The 23026-nt window shown below is 45.2% G+C and overlaps 1 protein-coding gene and 1 non-coding gene across 2 annotated transcripts; one reads left to right on the forward strand and one right to left on the reverse strand.

Moving 5' to 3' along the window:
• Positions 1-885: 885 nt before the first annotated feature.
• Positions 886-2514, reverse strand: LOC117847506 (CBL-interacting protein kinase 4). The gene has a single exon (XM_034728721.2). The coding sequence runs from the start codon at positions 2411-2413 to the stop codon at positions 1103-1105; it is 1311 nt and encodes a 436-aa protein (XP_034584612.1). The 5' UTR covers positions 2414-2514; the 3' UTR covers positions 886-1102.
• An 8897-nt stretch (positions 2515-11411) lies between these two features.
• LOC117851141 (small nucleolar RNA Z247) lies at positions 11412-11550 on the forward strand. Its single transcript, XR_004639498.1, has one exon. It is a non-coding gene; the product is annotated as a small nucleolar RNA Z247 (small nucleolar RNA).
• The last annotated feature ends 11476 nt before the right edge of the window (positions 11551-23026 follow it).

Raw genomic sequence — 23026 nt, forward strand, 5'->3', positions numbered from 1 at the left:
CCGTGAATCATCTAAGGCACGGGAAGAAGGCTGCGCCACCGTCATGGCAAGCCGCACGGGCTTCCTGAGGCCCGCTCGATAGGCAGTGCAACGAAGGGGAGCGGGTGGGGAGGAGAGGGCGGCGCTAGGGTTTGGCCGCCTGAGCCGCCCGCCCAACATATCCAATTTGGGGTTAAAAAAAGACATCCAATTTGGGAATCATTGGAAAGTAAAAGTGTAGCATTTTGCAAATCACTCTTGAGGTAGTGTAACTTCTAATCCAAGCTTTGACAAAAGCTAGAAAGAGCATGTTTTTTATCCTCAATACATGCATGGAGTATTAATCCAATATCATTTATTATTCGTTTTCTTTATTTTGGGTGTCAAGAAATGCAATTTAAGTGAACAAAAAAGACTGCCAACAACACAAAATGCATGAGAAGAGGAATTTATATGTAAGGCAGTGTGCATCTCTATCAGAGACTGGAAATCCATGAAGGGTCGAATAAACACATGAGAAGGGAAAAACCATGCATGCGGAATCCTATGTCACTGTGGTACTGATCGAATACTTTTGCCATCTTTAAAGTAGACTATACAGTATTAGCCTATTAGGTGAGGAATCGGAGGAAAACAAACTAAATGAATACCTTTGGAATTCAGAATGCTGGAGGAACATTTTGATCTCAATGTACTAGCAGTCCACCTTGCCGCGATATATATGAAGTTCCACTGCCTAATGCTTACAGAGATGTGAATTCTCTACTTTTCATAGAACAAATCAAAGTCGATGTTTTCTTGGAAAGCTGACAATACAAGTTAATTTTCCTAAAATGGAGACATTAGCATTTAATTCCATTTTTTCGTTCACTTTTCACGACAACATCTTTTAAGGTGCGCCATATATAATTTCCAAATATTAATATATTCACTACAAATATAACATTTTGCTCATATATTGATCACCACATACATCAGAACAAGAAATATCTCTACAGCACCATATAATTCTAAGAAAATATTAACTAACCACACTAACATATTATGCATAGCTACATACACACCTTCAGGCTGCAGAAGAACAAAAAAGAGAATGTGCTTTACAAGCAGCCCTCTGGTCTTGTCAGAAATCTTGGCAACTATGCCAACCCCTAGCTACATCTCCTAGCTCGTGCCTCAGCTCCTCCCACCCGAACGGTTTGCCCTCGTCGTCGCCGTCGCCGTCGGCCACCTCGAGGCGCAGCTCGACGAGCATCAGCGGCGGCGCCACCTCCGACATCTCAACTGTCATCGCGGCCAGGCCTGAGCCTGACAGGCCTCCGAGCGGCAGGCACTCGAGCCCTTTCTTCCCCACCACGACGTACCCGAGCTTCCCGCCGGCGCGGCCGAGCTGCTCCAGCGTCTGCTCCGGCGATGCCGTGGTCATGAACCTCTTCTCCCGGTTCCTCTTGTCGAACAGGCCGGACAGGTCGAGCCCCGGCGACATGGAGATGATGTCGAAGGCGTTCATCGCCGGCGCCCGGAACGCCAGCGCGCGCTCCGGCTGGCCGTTGAGCAGCCCGCCGAGCTGCGAGTCGACGCTGAGCGAGCGCTTGAACCACGGGTGCGCCGCCAGCGCCTCGACGGCGACGCGGGTCGCCGGGTTCGGGTCGAGCAGGCGGTTGATCAGGCGGCGAGCCGCCGGCGACACCCACTCCGGGAACTCGTACTCCCGGCGGTGCGCCTTCCGGCACATGTCGGCGATGTTGGAGTCGTCGAAAGGGAGTTGGCCAGCGAGGAGGACGAAGAGGATGACGCCGCAGGACCACGCGTCGGTCTTGGCGCCGTCGTAGGCCTTGCGGCGGAGCACCTCGGGCGCGGCGTACGCCGGCGTGCCGCAGGCGGTGTGGAGGCGGCCGTCGTCGCGGAGCGAGTCCGGGAGCGCGGAGAGGCCGAAGTCGGAGACCTTGAGGCTGCCGTCGCCGTCGAGGAGGACATTCTGCGGCTTGACGTCGCGGTGCGCGACGCCGCGCGCGTGGCAGTAGGAGAGCGCGGCGACAAGCTGCACGAACACGCGCCGCGCGGCGTGCTCCGGCAGGCGCCGCCGCGGGAGCGCGGCGAGCCTGGAGAGGAGGTCCCCGCCCGGCGCGAGCTCCATGACGAGGTAGATCCGGGACCGCGTGGCGAGGACCTCGTGGAGGCGGAGCACGTTGGGGTGGCGCAGGCGGCGCATGGCGGTGACCTCGCGGAGCACGCGCGGCGCCATGCCCGCCGTGCCCATGACCTCGGCCTTGTCGAGCACCTTCACCGCCACGGGCTCGCCGCCGGCGACGGGGCGCGCGAGGTAGACCTTGGCGAACGTGCCGCGACCCAGCAGGCGGCCCAGCTCGTACTTGCCGAGCAGGCTCTTGCTCTGCTTCTTGCTCCCCTTGCTCTTGCTGTCCATGGCGTCCATGCGCGACGACAGCAACAGCGAGGCAAGAGCACCGCAAGGTTGGAGCACAGTTTAGTGCGACGGCGATGAGTACGGCGACGGCATTAGGTGAAGCTGTTGTGTTGGTGCCTTTTTATATGGGTGAGTTGGCTGTGCAACTTGCCATTTTTTTTGGTTTTTTGTTAATTATTAGATCGAATAGCTTGGGTTTGATTAACCATGGTTAGTATTTGTGGGTTGGCATGTAGTTTTAGTGATTATTGTTGAGCGCATGCCTTCATGCACCAAGCGGTTCATCAACAAACTCATGTTTTTTTGCAATGATTTCAATAGTGGGCTATAGCAGTGTTATACGGGCTATAGCGGCTCCGAAGAGCCACCACACTGCAATAGAGATAGCGGGTTACAGTGATGCTATTAGCAACACGAGAAAGTTGTCATTAAATCATATGTAGCCCACTATTCAAAATACTGATATTCTGACATTCACTTCACATGTGAGAGTTTGCCTAGTCTTAGGATGTGTGGAACATAAGTACTTTTAAATTTTTCAAAAAAAATACTAGCCAAGAACCAAATTCGACCATCTTGGCTTTGATAAGAAGTGAGTTGTCTGCCCTCAAACATTTCAAAAAAAAAAGCTTAAGTAATGACGACAAGTGGACTAGTAAATACTTCAAAAGTTACGTGTGGAGTATTGTGTGTTTTGAAATAGCCATTTTACAGTCCTTGGGAGCACGGGTAAAATCAGTCGTTCTAGACAGATCGGAAAAGATGACGAAGGTTATCTGATCGAGTAAGATCTGTTCATATTTTAAAAAGTATTGCGGCCATGCAATCTTGTGGCTAAAAGTTGTAGTTTGAGATTTGAGTATAACAAATTCCACACACTTATTAGATGATTTATCGTGAACTTCTCTGCATTTGATTCAGGACATATAACTATGACAACCAACCAACTTGCTCTTTGGGAAAGGCTAGGGTTCATATATGAAATGATGTATTCAGATATGATGTTCGAGTAAGGTAAATTTCTTTTGCAGTACATGGTGCAAAGCTTCTAAATTTCACCTCGAATTTGTAGCTTTGGTGAGGGGGCACTGAGCTCTCATAGTGGTTTCGGCATATAGCTACTGGCCCCTGCTAGTCTTGAGGGCCATTCAAGCTAGGCAGTTGCTGCTGGGGCCATTTTAACTGGTGTTGGCCCTTTTAAAGGCAGACATATTCCAACGCTGATATGCTGAGACGAGAAAGCATCTACGCCACCTTTTCCTAAAACTAAAGGGAACAACGATATCAATGGATTACATCGCCTTGCTTCTCTTTAAAAAAAAATCCTATACTCCATCTTGAATATTCCCTCCAATCACAAATAACTAAGCAAAGACATAACTCTTATATAGTTCAGTTCTTTACTTCTTTTATAACTTGGCTATAAACTATAGTTAAAATTTATAATGCAACCAAATGATAAGACCTCTGCTTGCATTGGTACAGATGATCATATATGAGCATGGGAGTTTTATAATGTAAACAACAAAAAAGGAGAGATCAAAGTTGGTAAGAATGCATAGATCCATGATATGAATTAATTTGATAGAAAAAGCATGCAAGTTGATCTCTTGTTCACTCAAAGTAGGATTATTTTACACCTTTTTGCGTTCATAAACTTGATCGTACTAAGCCTAAAAAACTTGTTCATAGTAAGAAAAGTTTTCTCATGCGAACATCATATTGAATAACAATTCCAAATAACTGAAAAAAATAATCTCATAGGTATTCATGATGCTGCGATTTTTGGCGTGCCATACATCTTGAAGGCAGTTGGTTAGAACATCTCCAAAGATTAGTGGGCCATGTCAAGTTGGTCATGTCTTATTGTCTTCATCATATATGGTCTCTAGCTAGTTCATCAACCTAGTATTGCATCATTTTGTTTCGTAGAGAAAAAACCGAGCTAGGCAATACTCGCCGTCCTCTCATTGGCAGCATCCATTTTGGCTTAGCTTTGGGCACTTGCTTTCCCTTCCATCAAATGGAGAGTGTTAACAATGTTGTATTGAAGAAAAACAAAAGCATATGGGGAAGAGGAACTATACGTCTATTAAATAATGCTACAGATTGGCATATCTGCACCTTAGATTAAACTATACCACAAACAAAAAGTCCATAGTTAAACTAAGATTAAAGCACTATATCTCCTCTCTTCAGCGTTTACACATGCCCAAATTTTACGAACTAATATACCACTTTACAAAATAATGTGCTGCACGTACAGGCATAAATTTTAATGCAGAACTAGATAAGATGGCCACTAGCGTCTCCATATACTTGCAAAATAATGTCCTTAATCACTGGTTCACTGCCATTACACTGTTAGTTAATAGTTATACTTGCATGCTCCAGATCTTAAGGATAAGATCAGAGTACAAAACTGAGACTCGATTAATTAAGTTATTTGCAAATTGCCATATGCCCTTATCATAAACAAATATCATACCTGATAGAAAAGTAAGTGTACACCACACTGCTTTGTCTTTAGCATCTAGAATTGAAGCTAGCTAGCTATACATTTGGATCTCACTCTTTTGCGTGTGATCTGCCCTTCGCTCCAGACATTAGGGCCCATACTTTGGACAGCATTAGTCATAATTGGCCACGTCTTGTTGTTCCAACTATGGTGTGGAAGAGAAAGTTGATTGGTGATAAAGTAGATGAGATATTTTCAGGTAAGGCATCTACCAATGCTTGTTTTCTTACCAATGGATGCTTAGTGCCTAGTTCAACATTTGTAATTTATGTGTATGTATTCCCCAGCTTGATCGGCATGGCAAGTAAAGTATTCGAGTGTTGATTGGCCCGTATCAAAGTTTGGGCAAAACTATGATAACTTTTTGTTGCTTTCTCAGTGGATGTATCTCTGCACCCATAGTGGTGACTTTCTCAGTTTGATCACCTAACATGTTTCGTTCTTCTAAAATAAGGTGAGATATAAACATGAAGTTTTGACAGCAATATATCTTTTTTTTTTGGAAATATATTAACGCTTGAAGTTCTCAAATGCTCTTGGATGACCTTACATTGATACTCAAAAGAGTGAAACCAGGTCCAAGCTAGTTATGAACTTCTGAACAAACATGGACAAGTCATCTATTGTCAATTTCTCGACATTGACTTTGCTTTCAAGCAAGACCACCAAATATGTCAAATTCATATACTGAGTCACATTCCTCTTTTCAGTCATGGATCCTGAGGTCACAAACTTTATTTGGCACAATTGAATACCACATGCCCTACCTTCATTCAGAATTCAATAAAAGAAATGCACACCTTGTCTTTGTCTTTAGCCACTGAAATCAGCGTGGAATCCTTCAGATTTCCCCATCCACATGTTTGCCTCTTGAATCTATTGGCAGCACTTGAGTTCTCAGCAACCCTGAGACAAACAAGAAACCTTGATGCTGTCAACTTCCACGCCTTGTGATTGGTGGGCCCACCACCCTCTCCACCAGCCACCGCTGTCCACATGTTCCAGGGACGTGGGCCCGGCGTGACAAGAAGGGTGGGCCCGCCGATGCCACTACGGCAGATTTAGATTCCTGAGGGGCCACTGGCTGTGAAGAATAGGATTTTCTTTGGCTGAAGAACAAGAGAGTCTGGCCCCAAACCCAACTCACCTCACCCCAGTAGGAAAACTATTTCAGGTTGCCGCCACAGAGGGTTTGGTTATGGGTGCAGGTCACACGTTGTTGTCCTTGGAAAGTATATTAGGGCAAGTGGTCCTAATCGAAGAAGGTTGGCTTGCTGTCCGAAATGCAGTTCATCATCATCGATCAGTTGGCTTGATATTGTTGGTGATATGTTAGTTTGGCATGAGTTTATGTATAATCTGAAGCTATGTCCCTCCTCTGAAATGAACTCATCTCATGGCCATTGTTCTTCTATACTCGTACTGCTAAAAGGAAATTCTCTTCTGGCCCCGGATGAGGTCAGAATTTCGGTTTAAAAAGTGAGGTCCAATCGTTCCAAGGATTTTGGCAAAATAGAACACTTCATCATAGACTATATACACTGTTTCTCAACTCACACTCACAGCAAGATTAACACACAGCTAGTGAGCATGCGTGAGATGAAATCTGCAAGGATTACATGTGACGCGTGCTAACAAGCTCAACTTGGTTTACAAGTACGTAGCCATCAGCAAATGGAAACCTATCAACTTGCTGTCCAGGAGCAGTTAGTTCTTCGTCTTCCTCTAGCTGATGCAGAGAATAAACCAACGGACGGACGACAATAATCCAGATGCTGGGATCTCATATCAGTATTGTATAAATGGTTTATGCTGTGTCCGTCAACTTGGCGACGCAGATCGTCCGGCCTGGCCCGTCCGGTCCCCGATCGGCCGCCGTGAACGGGAGATCTAGGATTAGATCTCGGTTCGCTGTCGACGGTCTTCCATTATTCGCCAGTCACTGTTCAGACTTCAGAGCGATGTCTGGCGACAGCGACGGCGACGACGATGACATTTGGTAGCAGCGACTAGCCTAGATATTGACTTGGCGAACATCGTCTTCCAACAAGCTGATTGAGCGTTTTAAGTTATTGTGTGGTTGTTGTTCAATGGTGATTGGCGGCAGAAAGATCAGTGCAGATACTAGCTGACAACAAGCTTTGGTTGTTTCAGCATTGAGTTCAGAGTTTGCAGAGACAATAAGGTGCAAATTGAAGTCAAGCTGAAAGCCCTGAAACTTGGAACAGTATTCCTTTACAGATAAAATAACACCTATCTCCTAGAAAATCTAGTAGCTGATATGCAAAAGAAGTATAAAATGCAAAAGAGGTATAAAAAAAATATGACAGTGAACTGTCAGTGGCTGTCGCTGTTAGTTGTTCCCGACGACGATTCTGTGCACTAATAAGCTGCGTGGCCCATTGGGACTGTACACTCGGCGTCGTCGGCAGCATGCGGCCGGCGATAATGGAGCTAGAGCGTAGCTGCGCCTGCACAGTGCTGGCATGCTAGGCCGGCGACGAGGACAGGCTAGAGTTATACAGTATGGTGATGACGATCGATCTCCTAGCTAGGAGGTAGGGTAGGCGAGGGACAGCCGGGGCACGGTGAGTCTCCGGTGAGTGACGACGGCGCGCGGCGGACGGCGTGACGTCACCGGCTCACCGTTGCGCGACGTTGCAGAACCCGCCGGTTGGTGTTTCTGGCAGGGCGTTTGGTGGGCCCAAGTGGAGGCCCAAACATCTGAGCCCAACTTCTGCGATGGCCGGCCCGTCGAGAGATTTTGGCCCACAATGATGTCCCCGGCGGTGAGCTAGCAGCCCTGTGGCCGCCGGCAAGCGATGGCTTCGTGCCTTCGTGAAGCGCGCGGCGCGGCGGAGGAGAGCGCAGACCGCCGGTTGGTGTTTCCTGCCTCAGGCGCAGCTAGCTGACAAGCTGTGCTTGTTTCAGCTTTTCTGAATCATTCAGAGTTTGCCACGGACCTAGCTCACAGATAGTTTCAAGGGGACGTTTAGATACTAGGTGCTAAACTTGATGCTAAATTTGAGTAGTGTCACATTGAATGTTTGGATGCTAATTAAAAGGATTAAACATTAGCTAATTATAAAACTAATTGTAGAACCCCTGTGCTAATTCGGGAGACGAATCTATTAAGCTTAATTAATTCATCTTAGCAAATGGTTACTGTAGCACCACATTGTCAAATCATGGACTAATTAGGCTTAATGGATTCGTCTCGCGAATTAGACTCCATCTGTTCAATTAGTTTTGTAATTAGTATATATTTAATACTCCTAATTAGCATCCAAATATCCGATATGACAGGTGCTAAACTTATCCAAACTGGGCCCTAATTGAAGTCAAGCTGAAACTGTTACAGTGAACTGACTGTACCAGGGAATTCAGCTCAGGAGACTGTACAAGCCAGACTGCCAGTAACATCCGTTTGTGATCGCTGCGTGGCCCAATGGGATCGTACATCCGGCGTCGACACGGCGGCATGCTATGCCGCCGACGGTAAAGACTGTGTGACTTGTGAGTGTGTGGCTGCAGTGCAGCTCGTGATAGACGACGAGGAAGACGATGCATCTAGGAGATGGGCAAGGGACGGACAGCCGGAGCACGGCGAACGCCGTCCCCCGCGGCGTGGAGGTACTACAGTGCGTGGCGGACGGAGAGACGTACGTCACCGCGGCGCGACACGAAGAACTTGCCGTTCGCCGACTGCTTGCTGGCCTGGTGCTACATATGTGCCATTGTCACGTGTGATCTGAAGCTGTATAATGTATTATGCCGCCGCCTGCCGGAGGAGCGTGCGCGACAGATATGACGGGTCGGATCCATTGTCGGGAGCGCCGCGTGTACTCCGGCGACCTGTGGCTCGTGAGCGTGCTCCGATCACGCGTGCGGCGTGCCGCTAGCGCCAGCCGATCGATCCGACCCGTCATATCTGTCGCGTTCCTTGGCATAATACAAATCAATGTGAAATCAGCGATGGATGATCCGTTGTCACGTGTGATATGAAGCTAGAGCCCGATCCACAACACAAGAGATCCGCCCCCACCTCTTTACGGAATGCACCTTTGTGAGGACAATTTGGGCAGAGATGGCTACATGGACAGGATGTGCAAGCTTATCCCCGAATGCCTGGGGAGGACACAACTCCATCCATAATTGGTGGATAGCCTTAGGGACCGCTAGCATGGCACATAAAAAAGACTTGTGGAGTCTTATTATTCTGGTCCTATGGGAGATTTGAATGGAAAGAAACATCAAAACTTTCAAACATAAAGCGCGAACAGCGCAGCGGGTATGCGAGAAGATTAAAGATCAAGTATCTATGTGGATTGCAGCGGGAACTAAGCATTTAGCGGCTTTCATTTCAGCGGTGTGAATTTTGTAGTATACCAGTGGAGTCTCCGTGATTCTCCACAAGGATGTAAAGTGTGTACAGTGTACAGTTTTTTTTACTTCGCCCATCAGGCATCCCTCTTTTTTAATATAGCAGCAGCTTTCCTGCTGGCTCGTTAAAAAAAAAGCTAGAGCCCGATACGATCCAAGTGCTAGTTTGTTTGTGCCATCACCCCCTCTTTTAGTTGGGCTACATATACATCACTTGGCTGATGTAATGAGAGATGATAAGGAAGAGATAACTTAGGTAATAACCTGCTGTCGTTTATTTATAACAAGGCTCGCGCTTCACTGTCTTAATGATGGTCGGTGGGAGGACACGGTGGGTATGGGAGAAATGCAAACCCTAACTATATGTGCATATTGGATTACCATGTCGATAAATCTATCTGTCAATGTAGCATCAAGCCTGCGCTCCGTGATTCTGCCTATGTACAGCCCCGGGTCTCAATATAATGCAAACAAATGACATTGAAAAGCCCAATACGCATGACAACCTCTTATATTTTAGAGTAAATTGCATCCAGAAGACAGCTACTTGTTATATTATATTACTTTAGTCCAATAGGATGTAAGCGTGCAAATAGATGCATACATACGTAGGAGATTATGTGCGTAAAAATGGCCAACATCTCCACGTCATGTACTGTTGTCAGTTTGTCCATGAACCCGTCCATCGAGCATATTTTGGACCGTATAAGATCCTATGTGATAACTTGATCAATCCGTTTGCACATTTTACAATTTGTTTGACTAAAGTGACACGGTATAATTTTGTATGGAGGGTGTAATTTATTTTATATTTATCCAACACCATGGAAAGCTAATTCATTAGTAAAACATTTGCAACAAAATATTCAATGTTTTGCATGTGCACCTTTGTAGAAACCTAATTGTATTGTAGAGATATTCTAACTGTTAAACTTTACATTTCCAATTATACTAATGAAACATATTGGTAAAGCCGAAAACCATATTTTTCATGAAGCAATTACAAAACTTTGGATGAATGGTACCTGCACAATACTTGTGGATCTTATCTTCCAACTTGAATCCACTAACCAGATTTAATATCTTGATCCATTCACAGTCGCCAACCCACTTTGTTGCATATATGACACCGACATTGAAGCATTTTGTACATCATTAATTGTATTATTTACGGGAACAATTTATAGCATAATAGAGAGTTTAATATTTTCCTGAGCCTGGTACCTTTTTTCTTTACTATTTATTTTTAATTTCTATATGAACAAAATGTTAGAAGTAGAGGATATCTCCAAATGTAATCCGGGTCCAGGTTGTTGGACTCGATTAGCTTAGGTTGTAAGCTTTCAGGAGTTGATAAGATATGGTTCGGTTGGTAGAGATAGAGTATGACTCAAATGTATCCAATAGATTCACAACTAAACCTAATCTACAACTACCTGCAGATGTAATCTCTTTGGATGTGCTTTATGCACCATATATATTAACACGTACTGTGGCAATTCCGGAATAGGCAACCACGTTCCTTCCACTTTACATGGTATCAGAGCATCTTCTTCCAAATACATCTAGAGTTAGCCTCCTTCAACCCATGGCATCGTCCTCATCCACCACGCCGGTAGCCTTGGGCCATCCTGTCTTGGAGAAGCTCAACCGAGACAACTTTCTGCTTTGGAAGGCAGATCCTTCCCCCTGTGCATGGTGCCCAACTTCGGTGTATCTTGGATGGCTCTACTCCAGCACCATGCCCAACTTCGGGGTATCTTGGACGGCTCTACTCCGGCGCCTCTGAAGATGATTGAGGTGGAGTAGGCAGAAAAGAAGACCACTGTCGCCAATCCGGAGTATGACGCCTGGCTGGCAAAAGACCAGCAAATGTTGGGCCATCTGCTCAACTCCATGACCAAGGACATCCTGGTTCATGTGCTCTCCCTGGAGTCTTCAGAAGAAGTATGGAGCAAGCTTGGAAGAATATTTGCTGCTAACACCAAGGCGCGGGTTTCAAATCTACGTAGGCAACTTGCCAACCTCAAGAAGGGAAGCATGACCACGGCCGCCTACTTCAACAAGATGACAAGCATCAGGGATGAACTTGCCGCTGTGGGTAAGGCCGTCGACAATGAAGAGATCCTACAATTCATCATGAATGGCCTCGACTTTGATTACAATCCACTTGTTTCCTCTATCCTTGGCTGTGCTAATTCCATATCATTGAGTGATCTGTACTCTCAACTAGTGGCATATGACATGCGGTTTGAGATGTATCAGGAGAATTCAGGAGGAGGGGCGCATTATCAGTCGTCCGCAAATGCTACAGGACGTGGACGTACACCTTCTCGTGGGCGCACGGGAAACAATCGTGGTGGACGAGGTCGTGGCCATGGTGGTCCATCATGCGGTGGTAACAGCAACAGCAATCCTACCTCCTTCTCCAAGCAAGGCGGACCAAGCTCCATACCCATCTGCCAAATCTACAAGAAAGCGGGACATGAAGCCCCGTCATGCTGGTACCGCTATGATGAGGATGAAGGTCAGCAAAACAGCAAGACTACAAGCGCAGCTACAATGGGATATGGTGTTGATACTAACTAGTATGTGGACAGCGGAGCAACTGATCACATCACCAGTGAGCTAGACAAGATGACTGTTCGTGATCGCTACAACGATCGTGATCAAGTACAAACTGCAAGCAGAGTAGGTATGAAAATCAAAAACATTGGGCGCACTACCCTACATACGCCTGTTAGAAATTTGCATCTTGATAATATCCTCCATGTTCCTAGTGCACACAAAAATCTTGTTTTTGTTCATCACTTAACTTCCGACAATAATGGTTTCCTTGAATTTCATCCCAATTATTTTCTTATCAAGGATTAGGGAACGAAACAAGTACTCCATAAAGGTAGATGCAAAGGAGGTTTGTATCCTCTTGTGTCGAAGGAATCAGGAGGGGATCCAAGGAAGCAAGTCTATGGTGTCAATAAGCCATCGTCCTCTAGATGGCATAGTCATCTAGGTCATCCATCGTTTTCTATAGTTGATCTGTGTGCTTCGAGATAATAATCTTCCTTTCATTAGTGATAAAAACATTGAGTCCATGTGTGATTCCTGTCAAAAGGCTAAAAGTCATCAGCTACCATATAGCATCTCAAACACTATTTCAAGTGCGCCCCTTGCTCCCATTTTCTCTGACATCTGGGGCCCAGCACCCCTTTTTGTCGGGCGCAATTCATACTATGTTAGCTTTAGCGATGACTTCAGCAAGTACACATGGATATATCTCTTGAAAAGGAAATCAGATGTATTTTAGGTGTTTCACAATTTCCAAAATTTGGTAGAAAGAAATTTTGACAGAAAAATCATCTCTATGCAAACAGACTAGGAAGGAGAATATGAAAAGCTTAGTTCTTTCTTTGACAAAATTGGGATCTCTCATAGAGTTTCTTGCCCACACGCTCGTCAACAAAATGGATCTGCCGAATGAAAACACCGCCACATTGTTGAGGTCGGATTACCTCTCATTGCTCATGCCTCTATGCCTTTAAAGTTCAGGGATGAAGCCTTTCCCACATCTACATACCTCATCAATCTTCTTCCTAGCAAGGTTATTAACTTTCAAACCCCTATTTAGCGCCTGCTCCATGAAACACCAGATTATACTTCCCTTCGCACCTTTGGCTGTGTGGTTTGGCCAAACTTGCGGACATACAATACTAGGAAGCTTGCCTTTCGCTCTATCAGATGTGTTTTTCTTAGCTATAGCTCCATGCACAAGGGATTCAAGTGCTTACAACCCTCTTCTAGTCGGGTCTACATCTCCCAGGACGTCGTTTTTGATGAAACAGTCTTCCCATTCACTACTCTCTATCCCAATGCAGGAGCTCTTTTCCGTAAAGAAATTCTACTGTTACCTTTGCATCTTACTAATTCAGGGGTTTTTGGTAGTTCTAACCCTTTGTTTGCTGACGTTTCATCTGAGCATGGTGTTGAACAGGAAATTTCTGGAGAAAACAGGAGCCAAAATGGTGATCAGATGGGCCTGGCACCTCCGAATCTTTTGGTCGCTGGAAATCCAGGCGGGCGATCCCAAGCTGATATGCCTGCTGCGCCGCCACATGGACTAGGCGTCCTTTTGCCACTCGCACCAGCCTCGGGTTCCCAGGTGGATTCGATAACCCCGACTGCCTCCATCGGGACTTTGACATGTGGGGGGGGGGTGCTCGCCGCACCGCCGACAGCACCTGGCGTGGCGCTTCCTACATCGAACGAGTCCCCGCCACCTGGCTTGCCTGCTACACCGGTCTCCTAGGTGGACACGGCTGCACTGGCAGGATCTTCTACACCACCTCCTAGATCTAGTGTGCCGGCGCCATCCTTCACTACTACAGGCGCTGGCGCTACACCTGATGTTTCTGATGTAGCGGTGCAAAGAGCGAGGACAAGATTGCAGAGCGGCATAGTCAAGCCCAAGAAAGTTTATGATGGCATGATCAGGTATGGAAACTTTTCTTCTACGGGAGAACTAGAAAGTGTTCAAGAAGCACTGAGTAATTCCAAGTGGAGAAAAGCTATGGAAGATGAATATACAGCATTACTTCGGAATCAAACATGGCATCTTGTAGCACGCCAAGAAGGGAAGAATTTAATTGATTGCAAATGGGTATACAAGATTAAAAAGAAGGCAGATGGGATGATTGATAGATACAAAGCTCGATTGGTGGCAAAGGGTTTTAAACAGCGATATAGTATTGATTATGAGGATACATTCAGTCCTGTTGTGAAGATTGCCACTGTCAGACTTGTGCTATCTGTTGCAGTATCTCGAGGATGGTGCTTGGGGTAGCTAGATGTGCAGAATGCATTTTTGCATGGTGTTCTGGAAGAAGAGGTTTATATGAGACAGTCGCCAGGCTTCGAGAGTGCTAGTGCACCGAATCATGTGTGCAAACTTGACAAGGCTATTTATGGGCTAAAGCAGGCACCAAGAGCCTGGTACTCGCGGCTTAGTTCAAAGTTGTTGAATCTTGAGTTTAAAACTTCAAAGTTTGACACCTCTCTCTTTATTTATAGAAAAGGGCATATAACAAGCTTTATGTTGATTTATGTTGATGGTATCATAGTTACCAGCTCCTCACATGAAGCTATTGCAGCACTGTTGCAAGATCTCAAAAAGGACTTTGCACTAAAGGATCTCGGAGAGTTACATTATTTTCTGGGGATTGAAGTGAAGAAATAAAAAGATGGGATTCATCTGTCGCAAGGGAAGTATGTAGAAGATGTCTTAGCTCGTGTTGGTATGGTAAATTGCAAACCAGCTCCTACACCTCTCTCTACTATTGAAAAATTATCATGTCATGAGGGTGTGGCGCTAGGATCAGAGGACAGTACTCGGTATAGGAGTATTGTTGGTGCTCTTCAATATCTTACTCTCACAAGACTTGATCTTTCTTATTCAGTCAATAAAGTTTGTCAATTCTTGCACTCCTACCTCCATACATTGGACTGCTATTAAAAGAATTTTGAGGTATGTTAAGTATACTTCAGAAGTTGGATTAAAAATTCAGAAGTCAAGCTCATTCCTTGTCAGTGCTTTCTCTGATGCTAATTGGGTTCGCCATATTCTTTGGAGAAAATCTTGTCTCGTGGAGTGCAAGAAGACAAGCGAATGTCTCGCGATCGAGTACCGAAGCATAATATAAGTCAATGGCAAATGCTACGGCAAAAGTAATATGGTTACAGTCCTTACTAGCAGAACTTGGCGTGCATCTTCAAGAACCGCCGGTCGTCTTTCATGCGAGAGCCAAGCATATTAAAATAGACTTTCACTTTGTTTGTGAACTCGTATGACTAATAAGCGGCTGCAGGTCAGGTTCATTCCAACATGAGATCAAGTGGTGGATGGATTTACAAAAGCACTTCCTGCTCGGAAGCTGGAAAATTTCAGAAACAATCTGAATCTTCAAGTTAGCAGAAGCTTCGATTGAAATGGGCTGTTAGAAGTAGAGGATATCTCCTAATGTAATTCGGGTCTAGGTTGTTGGACTTGGTTAGCTTAGGTTGTAAGCTTTCAGGAGTTGATAAGATATGGTTCGGTTGGTAGAGATAGAGTAGGACTCAAATGTATCCAATAGATTTACAACTAAACCTAATCTACAACTACCTGCAGATGTAATTTCTTTGGAGGTGCTTTATGCGCCATATATATTAACACGCACCGTGACAATGTCGGGATAGACAACCACGTTCCTTCCACTTTACGCAAAACGGTTCAAGCACACATGTCCGCCCAACGGGCCAAGGAGATACAGGGACGACGCTTCTAGCTAGCTTCGGTGACATCCTATCACACTCGTGTCACGAGAAGGGGCAGGCTGCGGGTCTCTGCTACGCTCCATGTATCATCTGTACACTACTCTTCTTCTCACCTTGAGAGAGGGCATGGTTCCAACGCCTCATATATATTCTAAAAAAATTGCAAACATTATGGGATGCTTCTTCTTGTTTGGTAATTTGTCCCTGCCATTGTTCTCTCTTTCGGTTGGGCGACTTATACATCACTTAGATGACACTGATGATATGTACAAGAATGAGAGATGGAGAGAAACAAGGGGCAACTTAGGGGACGTGCCCTTTATTTATAGCCAGCAGGGTCATGATTCAGTGACTAATGGGTGGTTGGTGGTAGGTGTAGGAGAAATACAAACCTGACTATGGGTGCATCAAGCCTGTCTCATGATTCTTTCCTACTTGCTGCTCCATATATATGGATTCAGATGTGAACAAACGCGTGTTGATGGGAAACCATTATGTTAGCTTCGTAGGTGCATGGTCACTGCTCTTTCTCTCCCCAGCAACTATGAGCATATGTGATCATATATATCCACAATAATATCCTGTAGTAGCTATAATCAAAAGGTGTGCTGAACTTCGCACACTTGCCATTGCATTCATGTATTCAAATGTCAGAAATATCCTTAGCGGCTAACAATTCATTCATACAGTGTAGTGCAAAAGGCATCACAAGCAAGGTTCCCATCACTTGGATTCAAGGGAATACTTGTACAATAATAACTAGATTGCATAATTGGATGTCCATAGATGGGCTATTTAGTTTGTTCCCAAGCCTGGTTCCTTTACTACTTTAAATTGTTATTTGGGGAAAAAAGATAAAATTAAATTCTGGTAAGAGTTGGGGCGATCGGACTTAAAGTTGCTGTGCTCAGAGAATGGAGGGACAAAATTGCCTTTACAATAATAACATATATGTGACATAACCGATGGCTCTAATGGTGATATATTTTGATGGAGATAACGGAATGAAAACTTAAACTAGTGTCTAGTGGCACACATTACAATTTCTGACGGCACAAAAGGAATTTACAAACTTGTGCCCCTCCCATGCATACTCAAAATATCCGGCCGGCAATAATGTACCCGGACCTTTTTGCGTATCCAATTCGAGACCAAAGACTCGTGAACAGCCCTGAGCCGTCACGAACGGATGTAAGCGATAAACGAAAATATGGATGGCCGGCGTGAACTAGAGACGGTCGTGGAGACTGGCACAAGCACAACATATTTATTTATAGAAACCGCCTAGCTATCTATAATCTATACTCCCTCCGTCCTAAATTTTTAGCTTTTCTAGATACAAATTCTTTTTATATGGATCTAGATGCATGTATGTATGTCTAAATACGTAGCAAAAACTATGTATGTACCAAAATCAAAATGAATAGTAATTTAGGATGGAGGGAGTAGCATTTTACAAAATGGTTCTGCTATGCATACGAGGATACTGCTATTGTACCAACGGTTTTAAACAAGTTGTACTATCGAGAGAGCAACCTACGACGAACCAATTTCTTGCCTGATACTGTGATACATGATTATTGCAGCATACATGTCGCACGTGTCTATGCATGGAGCTACTGCCCAATGCAAGGTTACGTTTTGTGCTGGCTTTTGCACCTTGGCACCCATGCAGAGAACTTGCTGCCTTTACAAGGATCGATAACCTACATTCTACGATACACCGTACATAAAGATCATCGGAGGAGGAAACGTGTAAAAGTTGAACTCTTCCACGTGGTCACATTTCTCACGCCTTCCGCTTCCTAACATCGGGACTTTCTCTTCACATTAAGTTGATCGTCTAGCTTCGGGGCTCCATCCACAATCCGAGATGGACGTCAGCCTCGAGGGGCTTGCTTCGTTGAGCCTTGTCGAGAGCTCATAACCTCGCATAGTTCTTTCCCAAGTACTATTCCTGAGTAAAGAGTAAAAAGGTAAAAACTCGGCGTCCGGAACTAACTCTGAACACTCGAGGATTAGCTCAATTGGAGTTTAGCCATCACTGTTGTCGATTACTAGCCTCGGGTCCTTCCAATAGTAGAAGTGTTGCAAGGGTACGAGTTTTACTTTTAGAGGTGTCTCCATAGGACGTGCGAGGTTAAAGGAGTTCCGTTTCTTTTACAGCCGACACATAACTTGCGAGGCTAATCTTGAGCCCTGCTGACAAGGTTCGAGGTTAACTGAGTTTTGCTTTTTGGTTAGAAACTTGCGAGGCTAGAAGCACTTCACGCTTGTTTACTCTTGATGTAAAACTTGCGAGGTTACGGGGTTTTTATTCTACATACGGCGCTCGAGGGTGCTTAGGTTTTGGTGATCCCCAACAGTAGCTCCTCATGGGCGGGGGTCGACTCCGACAGGCCAAACCTGCGACTAAGGATCGCTAGCTTCTATCAAAAATGTCACCCTCGAGCGTCGGAGGAGAAATGAGCCAACGGTAACTTTTGATGCCTATCGTGTAATTTTTTAATTGATTGCTGCTTCGACTTCGGTTCGAGGTTTGAGGCATCTGTTTGTACCTGTTAACTCCCCTATAAAAGGTGGGGCTGGCTATCCTCGCATTTTGCTGAAAGATTGCCCGTTGTTGTTTAGCGCTTTGAGATTCACGCTTTCTTGGCTCCTTGCATCGATCTCTTTAGCTTTGAAGGTATTATTCTTGCCCTTTTCTTTCATTCTTTTTTACCTTTTGCTCTCTTGCTTGCTGTTTTGATTTACTTTTTACCTTTTGTTCAGCTGGCTCGAATTATGCAAACTGTGAGATTAATGACCCGTGAAAAGCTAGCAGAGCAAGCAAGGTTGCGTGGGGACGCTCCCAAGCAACAGGAGGTCCACAAGGATTCTTAAAATCAGGAGGATCGCGAGGGTTCTCATCCTCTGGAGTTGTCTTTTGATACTGACGGTGGAGAGGATCCGACTAACATCGAGGCTGATCCTTCGGAGCTCATGGCCGACAAGGACACTTTCGCGCCAACTCTCCGCTTCGGCTGTTCGTTGGTTTCCCAAAATACCATAGAGTTTTATGTCAGCAAAGGCTATTTTCCCAAGGACGTTGCATGGCCTCCCGGCGAAGAGCTTGTGCCGAAACACAATCCTGGCAAGGTTGTGGTCTTTAGGGATTTTTTCACTGCCAGCCTACGGTTTCCATGTGACAAGATGTTGCCTCAGATTCTGGATAGGTATGAGGCTAAGCTTCACCAGCTTATGCCTAATGCCTTTGTGATGCTTTCTAAGTTTTATTGGGTATATCGCACTTTGGTGGCGTTGTTGATGTTGATGGTTTGGCGAGACTCTTCAAGCTTCATATTCAGAAAAAGAGAGTTCAGTTTGACGATGAGGAAGAGGCTTTTGAGACTCAATTTGGTTGTTGTATGTTCACGACCTGTAGGAAAAATGAGAGTAAGAAAATTTGTAGAGTCGAGCTCTCTATAGCCTAGAAGAATAGGTGGGACGATGATTGGCTTGACTACTGATTTTACATCTAGGTAAATATGTCTGAGGCTTCTGGTTATAGTCAGCCGTTGTACCTGTTCTTCAGTTCAATGTCTCCTTTGAATATTACATCTATTCCTACTTTATTGAGAACTAAGGTTTTTCGGGCTTGCAAGGATACTTTTGTTCTTGCTTGTTTCAGCTGTTGCCGGATGGAACTTAGTTGAAGAATTTTTGGCTGCGGATATTTGACCTCTTTCTGGAGGGTGGGCGCCAAAGGATATTTGGCTCTTGAGATCTTAGCAGCGGACCCACCATTAGAGTCTGGTGGGATGGCTAGTCCTGACCCCGACAAATTTGCCTCACGGGAAGGGATAAGATAGGGATCCTTGCCAGACTCCATGTACCATCTGCATATGCATGCAGCACTTGAGGAGGGTACGTAGCATCTGGCCTCTCGGAACCATAGGACAAGGAACATGGTTCCATATGCCTCCTATACCGAACAAATGCAAACATTATTTGCATCGTGCCTCGCCATTTCCAAGTGCTTGTTTCTCTCCGCCATCGCCCCCTCTTTCAATTGGGCTACATCATCACTTGGCTGATGTAATGAGAGATGATGAGAAACAAGAGGTAACTTTGGTAACGTGTCGTTTATTTAAACAAGAATCGCTTCACTGTCTTCATCGATGATGGTTGGTGGGAGGATGGTGGAATAATAATGCAAACCTTAACTATATGTGAATAATATCCGGATCCATTCACAGTGGCCAACCCACTTTGTTGCATGCATGCATGACACCAACATTGAAGCATTTCATTATTGATTGGATTATTTATAGGAACAGTGTATATATAGCATGATAGAGAGGTTAATACGTTCCTGATCCTGCTGTTCTTTACTAGTTGTTTTTAATTTCTTTATATATATGAAAAGAACGGTCAAATCAAAGTTTGGTTAAAAATAGTTGTGTTGTGCATATCACGTGCATGTTTCCTCATGCATGTTTCAAGCACACACGTATGTCCATGTCGATCCAGCGAGGGGGCTTCTAGCTTCGGTGACGTCCTATCATGTGCCCTTAATTACTTTGACATGCCAGAGCAACACACTGGATTAACCTTCACTCCAGGCCGGCCGGGATCAGCTGCCCACCACCCAGATGAAGCTTTCAAGGCCGCCCCTAGAGTCATCAGAGACCACAGGCTGTGGGTCTCTGCCAGACTCCAACCGTACCAAGTGTACATGCATTGGGCCTTCGTAGAGGAGTATGATTACATCAAATGGATGGCCGCTGGGACCTGCTGAACATGGCGTTCCTAAGGGACAAGGTGGAAGGCAATGTAGTACGAGTGAGAGTGACCAACAAAAATATATGGATGGCCACTGCAGAGCGAGCAAGCTGACGATGGCAATGGCCGGCCGGCAGAGGAGGCGGGCGCGGCGTACACGAGACGATCGCCAGGGTGATGATCAACGACCGCGAGATGCCCAAGGGAAGAGTCGAAGAGATGGAGCTACGAAGGCCCCTAGCGTCAGCTGGGATCCCCGGAAAAGCAGCGATACATCCTGATCCTGTCGTCAGCTGGTCTTGGCACCGACGGATCTGCTTCCCGAGATGGGACTATCCATAATCCATGGATCATTGCCAGTCTTCATATACATCATGTCTACGTGCATGGAGCGCTTCAGGAGGGTATGTTCCAGATGCCTCCAATTCCCATCAAATGCAAACATTGCAACATGCTTCCATTTTTCAAGTGGTATAGTCTCTCTGCTGTTGCTCCCTCTTTCAGTTTCAGTTGGCCTACAGAGATCCTGTTTGGATACGGGGTGCTAAAGTTTAGCACTTTGGACTGTTTGGATATTATGCTAAAGTTTAGCATCTTTGGTGGAAAATGACAATATTGCCCCTCATTTACTCCTCTTAAATTGCAGCGGAGGAGAGAGATCGGGGGCAATGGTGGAAAAAAGTGAAGAGGGGACCACTTTTAGCACTATTAGCACCCTTTAGTACCCCTTAGGTGTGCTAATGAAAAAGGATGTGCTAAACTTTAGCACACATGTTTGGATACTAAGTGCTAAAAGGATGCTAAAAGTTGGGTGCTAAAGTTTAGCACCCGTATCAAGCAGGGCCATTATTCCTATTACCCACCGCTCCATATGGATCTCGATGCAAACAAACATGCGGAGGGGCCTTAATATGCGTGCATGCATATTTTGAAAATCCCACTGTTCTTGCTCAGTGAACGGCGATATATTTTGATCGAGATAACATAAGTGGCACATCAGGAAAATTTAAGCCAGCGGCACATAAGGAACATTACAATTTCCCATAGCACAAACCGAATTTACTCAATAAACCTCTGGCCCCCACCCATGCATGTTTTTAGTACTTATGTCCGGCCGGGCAATGTACGTACGTCGATAGATGGAGCCAGAGTTTTGAATTTCGGTTTGGGATCTTTTTCGTTTACCATCGAGATTACCAAAATTCGTGAAATTTCATCAATTTTTTTTAGAATCTTAACCAAAATATATAATTTTCTAAAGTTTTTAGATCGAAACAAATGATTAGCATGGATTATGGCCATACATCTATTAAAGCACAAACAACCAAAAAATATGAATCTAGAATAATATATTCACAATAAAGCACATGAATAGGTATAATCACCACCAAATTACTGGAATTCATGAAATTTCGCTGAAATTTTACCAAAATTTGAAACCTTGGATGGAGCTACTACTCCTCTCGGTGATGCGCCCCATGAAACCTTACTTATGCACTTCTATGGTTGGCTGCCCTGGCATGCAGCATACTAACACCGCCCATCACTGCAGGGCCGGGCACAAGGGGGTGGAACTAGAGGTGGTAATAGATCATGGTCCTCATGCCTTCTTCACAATCCATATATATGGTCCGGTCTTTATTGAACTCGATCCTTAAATTTGCTAGACTAAATTTGAGAGTGCTTTACCATCCTAGGTGGAACCTCTAATTTTCTCTCTCCACAAGCCTACTACAGCTCATCAAACACAGCAATAGCTGACCCAAACTAGGCATGGCGCACTCTAGAAGACCTAAGGCTGAAGCGTGAATGATTTTCTCATGCGGGGCCGGTTCGCCTTCGTCTCAGTGTGTTCTGATTAGAGCGACTTGGCGGCCGAGGTGCACGGCATCGCAGGCTCATAGCGATCGAGTTCTCCTTGGTCGCGTGGACGGTCGATGGTGAAGTTCTCATAGCGGCAAGAGCACAGGGGCCAGGACGCTGGACTGTTGGATTCTGGAACTTTAATTTGGATGCACTGCAGCCCAGTGCACCTCGAGGCTCGCCCTTTGCATCATGCATCACTGAGACGAAGCTACGAATAACACCCCTAGAGTCTGGTCTCTGGTGGGATCCCAGGGAATCGAAGCAGCGAGAAACATATGCTGCCATCGGCCGGTCTTGACACGTCTTTGCTAGTCTCTGTGTACCAAGTGTCCATCGACCACGGCAGAAGGTCTAGCAGGCCTCTGAAAACACAAGCGATGGTACGCATCCTTGCAGCACGACAAGGGACATGGTTCCAGATGCCTCGTATTCCTAATAATACGGCATCACTCTTCCATTTCCGTGCTATATTCATTTTTTCTCTATCGTTGCCCTTTCTCAGTTGGACTACATATGTACACATGTACATCTCATTGGGCTGGTATCGTGAGAGACAATGAGAAATGAGATATAACTTAGGGGAGGTGCCATTTACTTATAAAAAAAAGGCAAGGAAGCCTAACTCGGTCGAGGGTGTGGATGTATGCCTAGAGCAAGCCCTAGACCATCCAAGTTCAAGTACCCGTCAAGATGGATTTTGGTGTCTAATTTCTTCTAATAATATAAAGCCACCTAGTTCCTTCTAGTTTAATCTAGTTTTTTATTTTATTAACAAAAGTTGT

This window comes from Setaria viridis, chromosome 3, assembly GCF_005286985.2.
Source record: "Setaria viridis chromosome 3, Setaria_viridis_v4.0, whole genome shotgun sequence".
NCBI lineage: Eukaryota > Viridiplantae > Streptophyta > Magnoliopsida > Poales > Poaceae > Setaria > Setaria viridis.

Coding starts and splice junctions, on each gene's coding strand:
- LOC117847506 (XM_034728721.2), bottom strand. CDS start 2,413: ATGGACGCCATGGACAGCAAGAGCAAGGGGAGCAAGAAGCAGAGCAAG.